The 16,243-nt window shown below is 41.5% G+C and overlaps 1 protein-coding gene across 1 annotated transcript; it reads right to left on the bottom strand.

Annotated features, from left to right (window-relative positions):
• Window positions 1-3,193: 3,193 nt before the first annotated feature.
• On the bottom strand, window positions 3,194-4,279 carry foxg1b (forkhead box G1b; the record flags this gene model as incomplete). Its single annotated transcript, XM_080834354.1, has 1 exon — window positions 3,194-4,279. Exon 1 carries the CDS (start codon window positions 4,274-4,276, stop codon window positions 3,194-3,196), a length of 1,083 nt encoding a protein of 360 aa, XP_080690480.1. The 5' UTR covers window positions 4,277-4,279.
• Between the last annotated feature and the right edge of the window lie 11,964 nt (window positions 4,280-16,243).

The following is a 16,243-nucleotide window of genomic DNA, read 5'->3' as shown; positions in this document are numbered from 1 at the left end:
TACGTATGAATATAGATGTACTTCTACAAGTTTTAAACAAAGGGTTCAATGTGACAAAAGGTCAACTTATTTACTATTGGGAGAAACTATAATTATTTTCATAACCTAATTAAAAACTGTATTTATCAATTGCATATATTTATACATTACTATATTTTCACATTACATGCCATAATAATAGTGCACCCTATGCACGATTTATACAAATGTATACAAAATCACTGAGGGGGTAATGGGAAATATAAGTATTCATAATTATTGAACTACGAACAATTATTACAATCATCTTATTGGAAAATATTATTTTATCAAAAAAATGTTCTGTTTATTTACACACAGGGCTTCTCCGTGGTCACAGAATGGAAACCATCAGGCCAGATTTTTCGGAAAAGGGGGTCAGGACATTTGACAGTTACAGCCTGTACAAGTTGTTGCGCGTCCTCGTCCATCAGGAGGACCAAAAAGATCTCTCTCTCTCCGTCCTTTATCTCCCTTCCCCTCTTTCTCCTCTGTGTCTTTTCATTGGTCTAAACTTCGGAATGTTATATAGAATGCTCTATATACTTTCTTAAATTCTATTTAATGAATTAGCTTAGCAGAGATCCCCAGACGGCTTTAGCTGTGTGTGGATCATATGTTTCCGTTTGCAGCGGGTAATGTATTTACAAATCAAATATATATTTACAAATCAAATTGGAAAGAGCGCATTATATTACATGTTTTTAATAAATAGGTCTCTGCTCAAGAAATATTGACAACATACTTCTTTTTGGCTGTTTGACCACTGTCTAACTGAGTTTTACAATTAGATTCACAGCGGCCTATTTATTGGTCTACTTCAAATGGACAGTAGCTGGCCTACACCAGTAGCCCCGTATGTGATTTCCCACTCTTTGTACGACAGACGAACGTGTATGTGAGCGCATTACCTCATTGCATCTTCTCTGGGGATGGAGCGGTCTCAAAATCAGCCCACTGTGCACTGTCAACACTGACTGGATTCACACACCTATTGCTCTGTATTCCGCGGTTCCTTCAGCTCCTTCGCATTTTCATCATTGCTGCTATCCCTGTCCTCTGTTCGTATTGCTCACTATGTCCTCGTCAATGCTCCTCCCCCGCTCACAGTCATTTGGATTTGACTACCTTATCAGCCCTGTACTCGACCCTAAACATCTCCCTTTGGCCTTCAGAAATGGCTCTCAGTAGTTCACGATCTTTTCATGGGCATGACACGGGTGGTTTCTGGAGAAATGAAATAGGCTGAGGCTGTGTCTCAGTTGCGTGAATGCACTTCAGATACCTTCAGCACTGTTAGCAACCACCTAGCAACGCCTAAAAAGGTTTTACACTGCACCATGTTCAAAGTGTAAAATATTGTGTGGTATTACAGTGCATGAGCACTTTAGTGATGTGAAGATATTAAAAATGTTACAACTACTTTTTTAGTTTTTATCATGCATCAGCTTTATACTAGTGTACTTGGTGAAAGTATTTTACTACTGCCTATCTCATTGCTAATAGGCCAGACTTTAGTCTTTCTGGTCACCTGCTACTTATGGAGAGAGGCTCACAAATTGAGATTTTCTTCTTGAAGTTTCCAGCTGGGCGAATGGCCCATCGTCAGTGTCCGAATTTTGTGTTTAGGAAATACCAGCGGTCAAAATAAATGTTGTTGTCCATCCAGTTTTAAGTTTTCAGGTTGGCCTGCTGGTTGAATCCTTTGTGATTCGTTTCGTTGGCCTGAATTCATTCATAATAAAGAAAAAACACAATTCAGTCTGTTAATTTTCTTAAATACTTGATTTTAACCGTTCATTCTGTTCGGAAGACGCCATTTACATGATTGTTTAACGCAGGCCTTTTTATTTGGGGGGTAAAATGCTCTCGATGAGTCTGTGAACAGTGATGGGAAACATATGCAAAGGACCCTTTGATCAGCATTCAACTTCTGCTTTGAAGACATTGTGACATTCTTTGTAAGGAAATATTACAATACTTTATTTTGCCATTTTATCGATTTCAAATTTAATTTACAGAAACAAACAAAGAAAACAGCAAACTAGTACGAACGTTTCACATTTGTAAATGGCTAGGCCTATATGAACTAAAAGTGCAAACACTTCATGTGTCTTGTACGAAATTCGCATTGCTTTAAATATCAAAGTAACGGCCATCCCACCTGAAAACACGGCGCATCCCCAAAAAACGCCGAGAATGACTGTGCTTGGCGTGTCGATAACTCTGACGAGCGGCCAACATTTCTGACACAGCAATAATACTCTTATTGTCAAGGAATATAATAAAATATATCCGTGAGTGCATGGGGAATGTCAATTATATGCATAGAATTTCAGTGCAAGCCTCAGCAAATTATGGCTGTACTGTCACCACATAGATCATCCAGGTTGAGGCAATCTCACTATTGGCCTACATGGCACTGGCTTGACCAGAGATCATGTGTGCTTGTAACGACGGGTCAAAAGGTCGATCCTGAGCACTTGTGTATAGGATCGAACTTGTCTGTTCTGAGGTACACATGATCTTAACAAATACCCGTTCTGCTGCTACGTCTAGTGTCCCAAACAGGTTTTTAGAATAGCCAGTACAATTCCATCCAAAAATACTCAGTAGGCTACAGTAGTCTTCATAAAGTGTAGGAAAATGTATTAAAAGTAAATCTCCTTATTTTTCATATATGAGTGGTCCATTTCAATGTGCTGAACTCTTCTCTATGGAGACTACTTTCTTTTTTTTTCTCTCTCTCTCTCTCCGTGTCTCTTATAGAACATTTGCAGTCGATAAGGCGCAGCATTTGGGGGACATTGTATAGATTTCACAAAAGAAAACTTAACAGAATAATTACGACAAAGTCTGATCCATTTAACCAAACATGGTGTTTCATACGGATAGAGAAAAAATAACAAGTTTACAGTTCAATAAATAAAAAACATAAATTAAAACGCTCAACCTATAAATAACAACAATAGTAAAAACATAGTATTGCCTTTGGCATGACGTTAATCTAAGAAAGAATTCAAAAGCAGGTTCCCTTATGTACATTAGAATTTATAGTCCTTGTTGAATGCAAAAAAGGGGAGGTTGCATTTGTTTCGTTGCTCTTATAGAGAGGGAGGCAGTGTCAAGGACTTTCAAGAAGGGAAAAGTTTACAGTACACGCCCGAAAGCGAGCTTAGCTCAAGAAAGAACTGGGCGCGACCCTCTTGTGCTGTGACAAGACACCAGAAAATCCACTGGACAGCGTCGGGGAGTAAGAAGGGAGGGAAGTCCGTAGCGAGTCCGATATAAGGGTGGGTGGGGAGCTGGAGATACCGTACCCTGGTCCGCTTTGCAGAGACTGTGCTTGTTGTCCCGGAACGTAATATCCATTGTGCCCAGAGAGCAAACCGGCGGCCTGGGGAGAGCCGACCCCGTATCCGTTTGAAAGGTTGAGACTCCCACTCGAGCTCCCGATAATTTGACGTGAGACGTCCCCGGTGCCGAGCGCATCGACGCCGGGCAACAGGGAGCCGTACCCGTGTCCTTGGTTTAGAAATCCGTGGGTAGACCCATTATAGTGCGGGGGATGGAGAGGTAAAAATGGGGATAGTTGCCAGTAGAGAGGGTTGCTCGGCCGCTCGCCTAAGCCCAGTCCGAGGGGCGCAAAACGGAGACCTCTCTTCATGACCAGTTTACCCCTAGAGGTTGCCGAGCGACGCCGAAGCTTCCCAGTCGTCCCGCCGATGAAGACGTCGTCACTAGACGGGTCCAACATCCAGTAGTTTCCCTTGCCTGGGTCGTCGTAATGTCGTGGCACCTTCACAAAACATTTATTGAGGCTCAGGTTGTGCCGTATGGAGTTCTGCCATCCTTGTTTGTGCTCACGGTAGTAAGGGAAGTTCTTCATGATAAACTCGTAGATGCCATTGAGCGTGAGTCGCTTTTCGGGACTCTGTCTGATGGCCATCATGATGAGCGCATTGTAGCTGAACGGAGGCTTGTCTAATTTCCCATTCTTGACTTGCTTTGCGGGCTGCTCTGTGCTCCCCTCTTCCTCGTCCCGCGAAGGTGCAGAGGGTTGCGGTTGTGGTTCCTGACCCAAAGTCTTAGGCTCCATGTCCTCCGGTTCCGGTGATTTCTCTGAGTCCGAAGCTGGGACGTTTTTCTCTTCGGAGACTCCTGCGTCCGGGCTATCATACCTCGTCGGGAGCAGCAGGCTCTTGATGCTGAACGAAGTGGACTTCTGCACCATTGTCGGCTCCCTCTGATCTCCCATGCCCGGCAAAAACCAAAAAGGGGGGCCGTCTCCCCCTCTTTCGGTACTTGAAAAAGGGAAAAAAGGTCAGACGCGATCGGATCGAGACACTGCATGCATGACGGGGCTTCTAGGACAAGGGACACATCGTTTGGACTCGAGATATTAGTAATTAAGGAGGCTCCGTCTTACCCGGCTTACCTCATTTAGAGGGGAGGAGCTCCTAACTTGCTGCGGACGAAGGAAAAAAAAAGTATAGGACAATTGTCAACAGAGCTCCCCGCCGTGACCACCACTTAGCGCGTCGCTCTCCATAGTGCTAGTGAAGACGCGCGGTGCTCTCCAACTGAAGTCTGATCTAGCGTGCTTGCGTCAGCGCCCACGTAGGCTCGAACAAGGGGTGGAAGTGGTGTGCCACTACCTGTGTCGCAGCGAAATCAGCAAAACGGAAAACACACGCGGTTGAAAGGTCACATGTGTTACTATTCACCTAGTAATTGACAAAACAGGGTCATTGATTAAAAAAATATATGAGGGATATCAGGGAAAAGAGAGTAACTTCAAACGCACCAACTGGAGATTTCACCCGATAAATACTTTGCCATACAAGAGAAAATACATCTTATAGCAACTTGAGAGGGTTAGAAATGCCATCCGTGCACCATGATTCAGCCAACAATACTAACATCCAGCGAGTGAATTATTCGGATTAGGGCGCCTCCAGTGTTGGGTTGGTGTTATCCGACCTCTGATCAAGCAGTAACAGCAGAGCCAACAGGCGCACGTTACTTCATTTCTGAATCAATTTCACATCATATTGGCTAATAGAAAAAGCCACAAACAACATTAACATCACGTTAGGGTTATAAACCTTCATTTGATTTATCCTGCGAAGCTGTGTTCCACAGTATTCTTATAATATTACATATTTTTCCGCCTTGGTAGAGAAGTGTTCCATTAATTCGGTATGGATTTATATAACTGTGTTGCTTCTCTCCACTCCCTCCAGTGCCCAGAAACACACTCGCACACGCGCACGCACGCACTTACAGAGTGTGAGAGAGAGGGAGAGAGAGAGAGAGGGGTGTTGACAGCCAAGCTCGAATTTACTTAGCCAAAACTCCTTTACAGTTCTTATGACTTCTGTTATGATATCATTATATTATTTGCTATTGCATTGCAGCCTTTTGCTTTGACACAAAGCATCAACCAATCCAAATACAACTAATAAGCAAAAATACCCTTACAACCTGTTGGTTTCAATGGAAAGGTGCATCTAAATGCTATTAAATCCTGTTTTGCAAGTATTGCTGCGTTGCACCTGCTAGTATTTGTGAACTTAATCTGTGTTGTAATCGGCCAATTCATGGCCAGATAGCTCAAGTCACAATTCCCACCCACAGGGACTTAATTAAATATTTATTATATGCAACACCAATATTGGCGAGGTTCTTTATTAGCCTATGGAGTCCAAATTCAAGGTTGCTTTACTAGCATGACTAAACACACAATGGCCAAACAGCAGATACTCATTTATAGCATCTATTAGGCCTACTGCAAACTAATGATGATTAACAAGATACCAAAACTGCAGCGAAAAGAGGAAAATGTGTTAATTCAATTAAATTCAATATAATTTGTATAGTGCCAAAACAATACAATTGTTAAGAATACAACACGCATCATCGTATTGTCTCTCAAAGGCAGGCTGCAACATTGGTCTGGGCATCCTGCCTTTCTCGCAGGCCCTATTTTATGCACTATTTTTTAATGTATACCCATTTCTAAGTAGGCTATGTTTTATTTTCTATCAAGTATCACTCTTCTAGTTTTGAATTTTCACCATTGACTGAAATCATTATCCAAACATTATTTAGCAACTTCACAACTGAATGTACTTTAATATTATTTTGAAATAATTGAACTAACCTTTTACAACTAAGTACTTCCACCTTCCACCTGCTCTCTTCTCTTGTTCTTTTCTCCCTGCCCATCAAAGGCAATTTGTTAAAACGCGTGTGATCTTTTTCTGACTGAGCGGTCAACTAAGATGTTTTGACAGTTTGAATTTAAAAGGCTTCGAAGAGAGCCCGAATACCCTCATGTTTCAGATTGTGGTCCGGCACCTTCTCCTGGGCCTTACCAAACAGAGATGCCCGCGTTTCTTAATTCGTTAACGTCCTTTGTTAGGAAGAGACATTGAAAAGAAGAGGAATAACAGGGGAGAGATGAAATGGTCATTATGACAAGCACTGCACTCAGTGACCCCATGGAGCATCTCTGCCTTCGGCTGTGAAATAAGTGGATTGTACAAAGCCATTCCACAACTCTTCAACAACTGTGAGACGTTAACAATTGTATTTCACTGACCACTATGGCGTTTCTGATTAATGGAAGTTTTAGGCAAGCTCATTCCAGCAAGCCAAGACTAAACTTGCAGAGAAACAGACATTCTGTTTGTGGGAAGCTCGCTAACAGAATGGATTTCATAACGAGGAAAAAGCAAACGAGAAACAAAAAATAGGACGTCTCCCCGTTATAGTTTGTCGTCTGAGCACCTTCTGATGAAGCATTGGCATTCGACCAACATCTTAATTAAGCCATTAAGAGACAACAGCAAATGTCAGTGTAGCCTAAACTTAGATAATTGTAAGTCTGAATAAAATGTTGGACTTCAAGCTAGCCATGAGATTTCCATTGAAATAACATTATTAGTCTACATTAAACCCTACCTGCTATCATTCATTCACATACACTAGTTTTATACATTCTCGTTGTGTCTTTTCCTTTTCTATTGTGCAACCCAGGGAGCGCAGCCGTTACAGATGCCAGGCCAACCTATAGGTTAGCCTACACATTTTGTGCGTGATGGAGGCTATTTTTACGATACCGTATGTGTCGAATGTTAAATAAAAAGTAAAAGATACATGGATGACAAATAATTTTCACGCTATTATGTAACTCGTAGGCCTATACATCTTTATCGTTCTACTGTTCTATAGCCCTCCTTTGCGTGGCATCCCTATGTGCAACTGCGTTCTGCATAACAGCGTAATATTTTTTTTATTATTTTAGTAGTTTTATCCTTATTCTACTTAAGGTACACCCAACAGTAAAACGAATATATTATGCTGCTGTTGTTTGGTGCAGTTTAGTAGGACTATTAATTTGAGTACTTATTAAAATTTTAAAAACATACCCCTTAACGAATCAAGACAAATAAATTGCGCTTCCGTTTTCATAATGTATAGGCCTACTATTGGCCAGGTCTTCATGTATCCGTCGAATGATTAACCACACTTTGCATTCAATCAGCACATTTTAAAACCGAGCAGAGCAATTTAACTGAAAACATGTAGCCGGCATATTTTAACTATTGCAAAGTCTTTAAATAGAAGATGCAATCGCTAAACAATAACACATATGGCATTGCCGTAAGCTCAAACTATGTAAAACAATAATAATAATAATAATAATAATAATAATAATAATTGTAGTGCAATAGAAAATCAAACAAGACTTATGTTAACCATTTATAAAATCGGATTTTGTTTGCATGGGGATATTCTAAAACTGACTTTTAAATAAAAATGTTAGACACTTTCGCTTGTATCTGACATGAAAAGTGAACAGAGCCTTCTTTTAGACCTGTTCTTTTATTTGGGTTTTTTGATTGTTTGTTTACATTTGTTGTGTTTTACAATGCGTCACTACAAGCTTACGTGAATGAACACTTTTCAGCCAGGATCGCAAGGGTTAAAATTAAGTAGAGGAATGTAACCTTTTGGGGCTTAATAATATTCGAGGGAATGATTATTTAAGATAAAGCTCGAGACCTGTTCTGGCATTAGTTGATCCGTTGATTATGAGGTCAGTTGGGAACATCTAACATAGGCTACTATTTCACTATTTGCCGCTCACGTTTCGTAACAATCGTTAAAACTTGGTCGAACTGGTGGTTGAAGCAATGAGAGGCGAAGTGCAATTTTGCCTCTCCAAATGTTTGCGTTTGCATTTTCAGATGAGCTGGAAAACACGTAACTTACACGCGTGCTCGTAATCAGTAGCCTCATTTGTGCCCTTAAAAATGGGACATAGACATTTGTTTTGTCTCTCCAAGAAGTTCCATCAGAGTGGCCCTGTGTCTTTTGCGTTTTTTTTTAAATAAGTAAACGCATTCCTCTTGGAGTCTTTCACAATGTTCCCATATTAAGGCCTATGGACCAAAATATGTTATATTCACAGTATGAATAATTTCATCGGTAGCACCAAAACTATTCAAGTCACAGGGCTTTTTCTTCCACTGCCCTTCCTCTTTTTTTTCCCCTGACTTCTGTTCTTTCTGCATCTCGTTCCATGAAACACCTTTACCCTCTCTCCTCTCTTCTCCTCTCCTCTTTTTCTCTGTGAGTTTTCTTCATCCTTTTTAACCTCTGGTGCCTTTTCACCTTTCGCTCCCATTTCCCACTTTCATGTTCTACCCTGTGTCTCATTGTTGTATATCTTCCACAGCTCTTGTTTAATGTACACACCAAAGTCATTACTTAGTCATATTTGTGTTAAAGTTATGGTAGTTCCATGGTCTGTTACATAAAACAAATAAAAGAAATGTTTGAAAATTGAAACATCTAATACCAATTCTTGCACATAGACATTAGTCTTAAAAGGATGTCTGAATACTGATCAAGCATTGTGTATAAATTGCTTTAGTTAGACATATATAAACATATACAAAATGTATTAAATTATGTTAATAAACTCACACCAATTTTTTTATATATATACAGTAAAGGTACTATGGTTCCTGGGGTTCAGAACTGTCCTAAAATGAAATTGAATGTATAAAATATAAAAATAGCCTCGGTGGCTACAGCCGAACACCACCCGTGGGATTATACCTATACCTACCCCACTCCCACTCGTGCTAAATTGCTTAAATATAGGAGTGGGTTTCCCAAAAATATCATTGTGCAACAACCCCCATTAAATCATTAAAGGGGCTCATCATTTTGCACACTCTCCCCTAGTTACCCTGGTGGTTCCACAACAACCCCTCGGCAATCCTCATCATCAGTAAACAAACGAGTAAACAAATGTCAAATAAAGAAACATTTTTCATTAGCGGCTCCAGTGTAATCCAAGGCAAGCCTCATTCTTTCCATCCATCAAATGTTGCAAATTATCACTGAGAGCAAAAAAGCGTAAAACACAAAACGTAGTATTGCTATAAAAACACAGACTAAAAGCATTGGGGCTAGACATTATGCCAGAATCAATTCATCTAATGCATATCAAAATCTCCAGGAAAAAAACAAACAAATTAGAAATGCATTATGCATATCCTGTTTGTAGAGTAACAGAGCAAAGACTTCTGACTAAACACAACAGCACAATAAAGCCCTCTCTTTTAAAGCTGCTGCCACGGGAATTTTTTTGACAACGGCGCAAAAATAACTTGCTGATTTTAGGCAATGGCATTAATCTTTTACAGATTTAGATCAGTCATCGGCTCAAGCGGACAGACGAATCTCGTAAGCCATGCTATCTCAAATCACTCCAGACACCGGCTGATCTGCCGTGGGTCTGACCCGAATCCCACCTGCATCTGGACCAGATCGGGACCACATCAGAGCCAGATCGGGGCCACATCAGAGCCAGATCGGGGCCACATCACAGCCAGATCGGGACCACATCAGAGCCAGATCGGGACCACATCAGAGCCAGATCCATTTCAGAGTTCACTATGCAGGGATGGACAGTATTGTACTGAATTGTATTTTAAATGTCAGTCCCACCTGATAGTTGCTAACACTTGATAGGACTCCCCTAAAGATGTAGCATTATAAGGCTGGAAATAACTTGGGAGCCAATCAAAGTTGGGAAACTGCACACAAAGCTGAACACAAAGTACACCAAAACAAAGGAAGAGCCTCTGCCACTAGTGTTTTCCAACTAAGTTTGGGCCAAGCTTGTGCACTCATCTGGAATAAAAAGGGCTTAATCCACGACGAGACATGATTGACAGTTTTAGCACCTAGGCGTGACATTAAACTTTGCCTGTGCAACCAGCAGGCCAACCAGATGCTTCAGGTGAACCGCATTGCTCGATCAGACACGTGTACACACACACACACACACACACACACACACACACACAGACACACATACTGAAACATATACAGTATATATCCCACAAACAGAGATTCGGACTTGCTGAAATTGTGCACACCACTTAAAAGCATGATTTTGAAAGCAGATAAATAGATGCAGTTTGAAGACATTGCACTATACCTCACTATGCCCACAAATACAATTGTGTGCATGCAAACACACACTCATACACACTTACACACTTACACACACACACACACACACACACACACACACAATTAGCCCACCCAGGGGGCCTTTGTGAGGGAAGCACAGGCCAAAGCTTTTAATGCCACACCGAGCACCTACGCTAAACACATTCAGACAGATAGGATGGAAGCTCGCTGGGGTCACACAGAGTTTAAGCTATTCTTAGCACCGTGGTACTGTATGCTACTGAAGCCCTCCCAACAGAAGCGTTCTCTCACTCCTGATTGCATGATAGCCCACCTCCCCTCAGGCCCCCGCAGCAGCCCAGGCCATGGATGAGGAGAGTCCTGTGGAGCGTGAACAGGTGGAGATGCATTATGCACTAAAGCAGGGGTCCCCAACCTTTTTTGCACCACGGACCGGTTTAATGTATAGGGAATTTTTTCACGGACCGGCTTCAAGGTGTCATTTTACACCACTTATTAGTCACGTCATCCATTCATATTGATGTGAGGCAAGCGCGAGTTTGATACAATGAAGCCCGGTCTGCTCATATACACAACAGCTCACATTAACGTTAGGTATTACGAACGTTAAGTGCATGAAAAATACAACTCACCATAACTCTGAATCAGTGCTTGGTCTCCATGTGCCGAAGCAGTTTTGAAGGCTTCATTGGCTCGTTTGTTAGCTTGTCGCCACATATTAAACAGAGCGGACTTGGTGCTTGAGAATCACCTGTTGCAATAAACCCGTATTTTAATTAATGGTATTGTCTTTTAAAAGAAGCTTTCTTTTTTTGAGGTTCTAGGCTCCTCTTCTGGCTCCTTAATTGACCGTTTCACCTTTGCAAAGAAGCTCTCCAAAGATGTTTGTTTTATTACTAATTTTCGCTAGTATGCGGGCTTTTTTTTTTGAGTGACATATCACGTGAACGTGACAAGCGTCTTGACGTGACAAGAGGCACAGGCGAATGTTACGTCCGGGAAAATCCGGTAGTTTTTCAAAATAAAACACCTTTCAGACTCCAATAATTAATACAGCGGAAATTATATAAATAATGTATTCTTTCTGTGCGGCCCGGTAACAAATACCTCACGGACCGGTACCGGGCCGCGGCCCGGTGGTTGGGGACCACTGCACTAAAGGATCTAACTTGTACTGCATCCTCGTCTCCGTGCATTTGTATCTAACAGTGAATAAGATAACCCACTAATAGCAGTGGTGTAGTCCAGGGTATACGCAGGTATACGGAGTATACCCACTTATTGTTCAGTCAGCATTGCGTATACCCACTTTTCAAAACAGGGCGTTTATCCTGTGCTGTATGGGCTGCTTAAAAAAATTAAGAGTATACCCACTTCTCCAGGGACCACTACACCACTGACTAATAGTATAACTATAACAGTAACTATACAAGTAGCATACATCACAACATAGTGACTAAATGAGTGGTTTATCTTTGGGAACCAGGAAAGTCAATGTGTTTGGAAATCTCTGGTAGAGTGTAATGGCTATAAGCTTGCAAAACTATTTTGAAGAATGGAAGATTTTTCTTTGCAAACTATGAAATGGAAATTAAATGGTTCCGTTTGTTCTGAGCGAGATTATCATTGCAACAACACACACACACACACAAAGTATTTTCATTTTCAAATATGTAAATGTCATTATAATCCTCAGTTATAAAGATCAGAGTAATATGGGTCTTTCTCAAGAGGCACACACTAAGATGGCATGGAGAAGAGAATGGAATAGAATAGAAATATTTGTATAAGAATTACAATTAGTCATGGAGAATAGAACAGGATAGAACAGAACAGAACAGAACAGAATAGAATAGAAACAAATTGTATTAGAATTGCAATTAGTCATGGAGAATAGAATACAACATAGACCCTGCTCTACACCTTCTCATTGATGACTCACTTATTTGTTTGAATGAAAGGTCTAGGTAAATATGGCTCGCTGGTTTAACAGCAGCCAAAAAGATTATTGTACAAGTCTGGAGCCACCCCACAATTTATCATTTGAACATTAGTTGAATACCCTTAATAAATGGTGCGACCCCGCGAACACCTGGAATCTCCAAATGGCATCTCCAAAGTGAAGGACATTATAATGAAAAATAACTAATTTGAATGTGAGACCTGTTGACATTAGTGTGCTTTGTTGATATGATTTGTTTGATGAATATATCTCATGTGAGTAGGGGGGTGACATGTTTGGGATATGTTATGGCATATATGCTTAATAAGATTGTATGAAATATTGTAATCCCAATATAAACCAATACAAAAATAAATACTAAAAAAAAAACAGAACAAAACAGAATGGAATAGAAATATTTGTTTTAGAATTATATTTAGCCATGGAGAATAGAACAGAATAGAAATAAATATTTGCATTAGAATTAAACTTCTTAAATATTTCTTGTGCCAACATTTTTTATATATTATTTTTTTAAGATTTCTGTCAGTGATGTGTCAATGAAAGTCAATGCAATCAGTTGTCAGCAGTGTAAATTCATGGAGGTGTTTCTCTATGTCCCACATAAAGTAATGATATGAACAGGGAACATATTGTATTCATGGAAGGTTGGTGTCCCAGCATCAAAATGCATTATATATACTTGAATCTATGTATAATATTTCATGAGAGTTGCTTCTACATTTTGAGAGCATCATAGGTTTTTTTTTGTTTTCTTGTCTGTGATATGAAAACCAGTGCAAAACCTTCCCCAAAACTGAGGACATAAATGCATAAATTGCATAGGAATGTTGAGTCAATTTCTATTGGTTGGATGCCTATAAGGCATCACTAGTGTACCAAGAGTGGCAACTAAATAATGACTCTGTTATTCCGAGTACTTATATTTATTTATACGAGTCATTACATCTGAATTACAGCATTAGCAACATTATTTAATAGCCACATCTCATACTCATAAAGGTTCATAAAGTATTTATAACGCCCTGTTTATATTTTCATCTAATGCTACGACACCAGAATGCAATGTTTTCACATTGTGCTTATTGCATTTCAGCATTTTATGACTGTAATAATGAAAACTTACGGACTGCTTTTATAGGCTTTGAAACGCATAACAGACATCTCAGAAAACGTCCGGTATGGAGTTATGCTGTGTCATGAAAGCTCAATTAAAGGTTCCCCGCCATGCCTCCTTTGTCATGCCCTTATGCACTTCTATGTAGTGGTGTAGCGGTCCCTGGAGAAGTGGGTATACTCTTATTTATTTTTAAGCAGCCTATACAGCACAGGATAAACGTACTGTTTTGAGATGTGGGCATACGCAATGGTGACTGAAAAATAAGTGGGTAAACTCCGTATACCTGCGTATACCCTGGCCTACACCACTGCTTCTATGTGGCGGAAACACTCCTGTCACTATAAAAGCTGAAGTCAGTGTTTCTTTTTTGTGAAAAACGTATGTGGCATATTTTAGAAGGTTAATAGATGCCTGGCGTTCATACATTTAGTTGTGTTTTTTTATGTATTTATTGTATTTCAGACATGTCCAGACATACGTACATAAGTAGTGTCTGAAGCACAGACATAACGTGTGCAAAGCGTAGTGATATTGGGGAAGGCTGTTTAGGCACCATGCCCCCGCCACGTTCTTAATCTCTCCACATCTCCTTCTTTCTCTGCCCCCACTCCCCCCTCTTTCTTAGTCATCCTCCTCTCTCTCTCCTCTCTCCTCTCTCTCTCTTCCTCTCTCCACCCCTCCTCTCTCTTTCTCCCTCCTCCTCCTCTCTCTCTCCCTCTCCTTTTCTCTCTTCCTCTCTCCCCCCTCTCTCTCCACCTCTCTCTCTCCCCCTCTCTCTCTCTCCTCTCTCTCTCTCTCTCCACCCCCCCCCTCTCTCTATCCTCTCTCTCGTCCCCTCTATCTCTCTCTCTCTATCCCTCCTTCCATCCCCCCCCCCTCTCTCTCCCTCTCTGTCAGTGCCCAGGGCCTGTTTGCATGCATGTCTGGCGCCTCAGTGTGCTGTGGAGAAGGTCAGGCGGTGCATTATTCGTGTTGTGCCACACAAAAGGTCCTGCCAGATGACGACGACACGGCCGTTTACCAGTCCTGCCACCGCACGCAAGAAAAGAGACAGCCATCGGAGGGGGCATCAGAGCAGGTCACAGGGTGGTGTTTTTTTTTTTTAAGGAGAGACTGGGGGTGCATGTGGGCACAGATCTCATCTGGCTGTACCAAGAGATGTTAACCCTTTGTGTGTGTGTGTGTGTGTGTATACATGTGCGTGTGTGTGTGTGTGTACTGTATTTGCGGCCGTCTTGCCAAATGACAGCTTGGCGGAGGACTGAAGCAGGACTGTAGTGACGGGAGTAGGTCGTTTTCATCAAAAAAAACCCCCCCCCATCAAAAAACACATCCAGGAAAAAAAATCTCCTAGGCTGGTATCCAGCTTAACTGCTCCCGAAACTTGGCAGTGAGAGAGCGTGCCCGATTGGGTAAGGAGAGAATGGCTATTTGGGCACGGCCTCATTAAAAACCTCAATGGCTGGTCAGAAAACAAACGCCTTTCCCGCTGTGTGTCGGGACCTGGTTCCATCAAAAGGCTCTGTATTGGCACAGTCACATAAGGAAATTACATGGCAGAGAAACCACTGTAAGTCTCTCTCTATCTCTCTTTCTCTCTCTCCCTCTGTTCCTCCCTTTTTCTCTCTCTCTCTTTCTCTCTGTTTCTGTCTATGCATCTTTCCCACTGTGGGCTAGGGCCTGGTTTCATCGAAAATGTTCTGGTACAATGATAAATAAGGACATCTAACATGGGATACAGACTGTTTGTATTTTCTCTCTTTCTAGTCATCTCTCTTCTCTCTCTTCTTCTCTCTCTTTCTAGCCATCTCTCCTTCTCTCTCTTTCTAGCAATCTCTCCTTCTCTCTCATTCTCTCTCTCCTTCTCTCTCTTTCCGGCCAACTCTCCTTCTCTCTCTGTGTTACAATGCGCACACAGTGTGTGATAAAACCATCTCTGTACTGTTGTGCTACACCTTGCCTGACAATCATATGCATGGTGCACTGGTGTGGAAGGATAATTGTATGTAAAGGCATGGGAGCAGTCCCTGCCCCAAGGGCGGACGGACATTGTGAATGTTCAGTCGACCTATGGTTTTGGGAAACACCCTTGTCTCTCAACGATTGTATGTACTATGGAAGCTACCAACATCGTTTCCTCAATAGTTTAAAACTATGGTTTTGAAAAACACAGCCCCATGGTTCCAAATATGTGAGCTGCCAGAATAGTAAGCAACTAGGCTTTTGGGGAAACGTAGCCCTGGCTGCTAAGCCAAACCATTTCCATATGTAATATTGTAGTAAAGGCTTATTGACTACTGTTAACAATATATCTGCGCCTTTACCTATTTTCATATTTTCCTGATTCTTCCTCCTAGTGTCCAAGCAAAGACATCACAGTATCACAGACATCACATCGCCCCCGCCACAATGAGGTTGACCCCCCCCCCCCAGAAAATGTAATGCCAGTCTGTGAATTTGTGTCTGGCGCCGGGTATGTCTCCCACTGTACCTAACAAACGGCTTCCTCCCGGTCCGCTAGCTGCCAAAACAGCGCCCACCTCTCTCCAAAATAGCTGCCGCCTGTGTGGGTTGTGTGTGTGTGTGTGTGTGTGTGTGTGTGTGTGTGTGTGTGTGTG

The sequence above is a fragment of the Sprattus sprattus genome (assembly GCF_963457725.1).
Source record: "Sprattus sprattus genome assembly, chromosome: 1".
NCBI lineage: Eukaryota > Metazoa > Chordata > Actinopteri > Clupeiformes > Clupeidae > Sprattus > Sprattus sprattus.
Note: the sequence above shows the minus strand (reverse complement) of the source record. Positions and strands in the feature narration are given on the sequence as shown.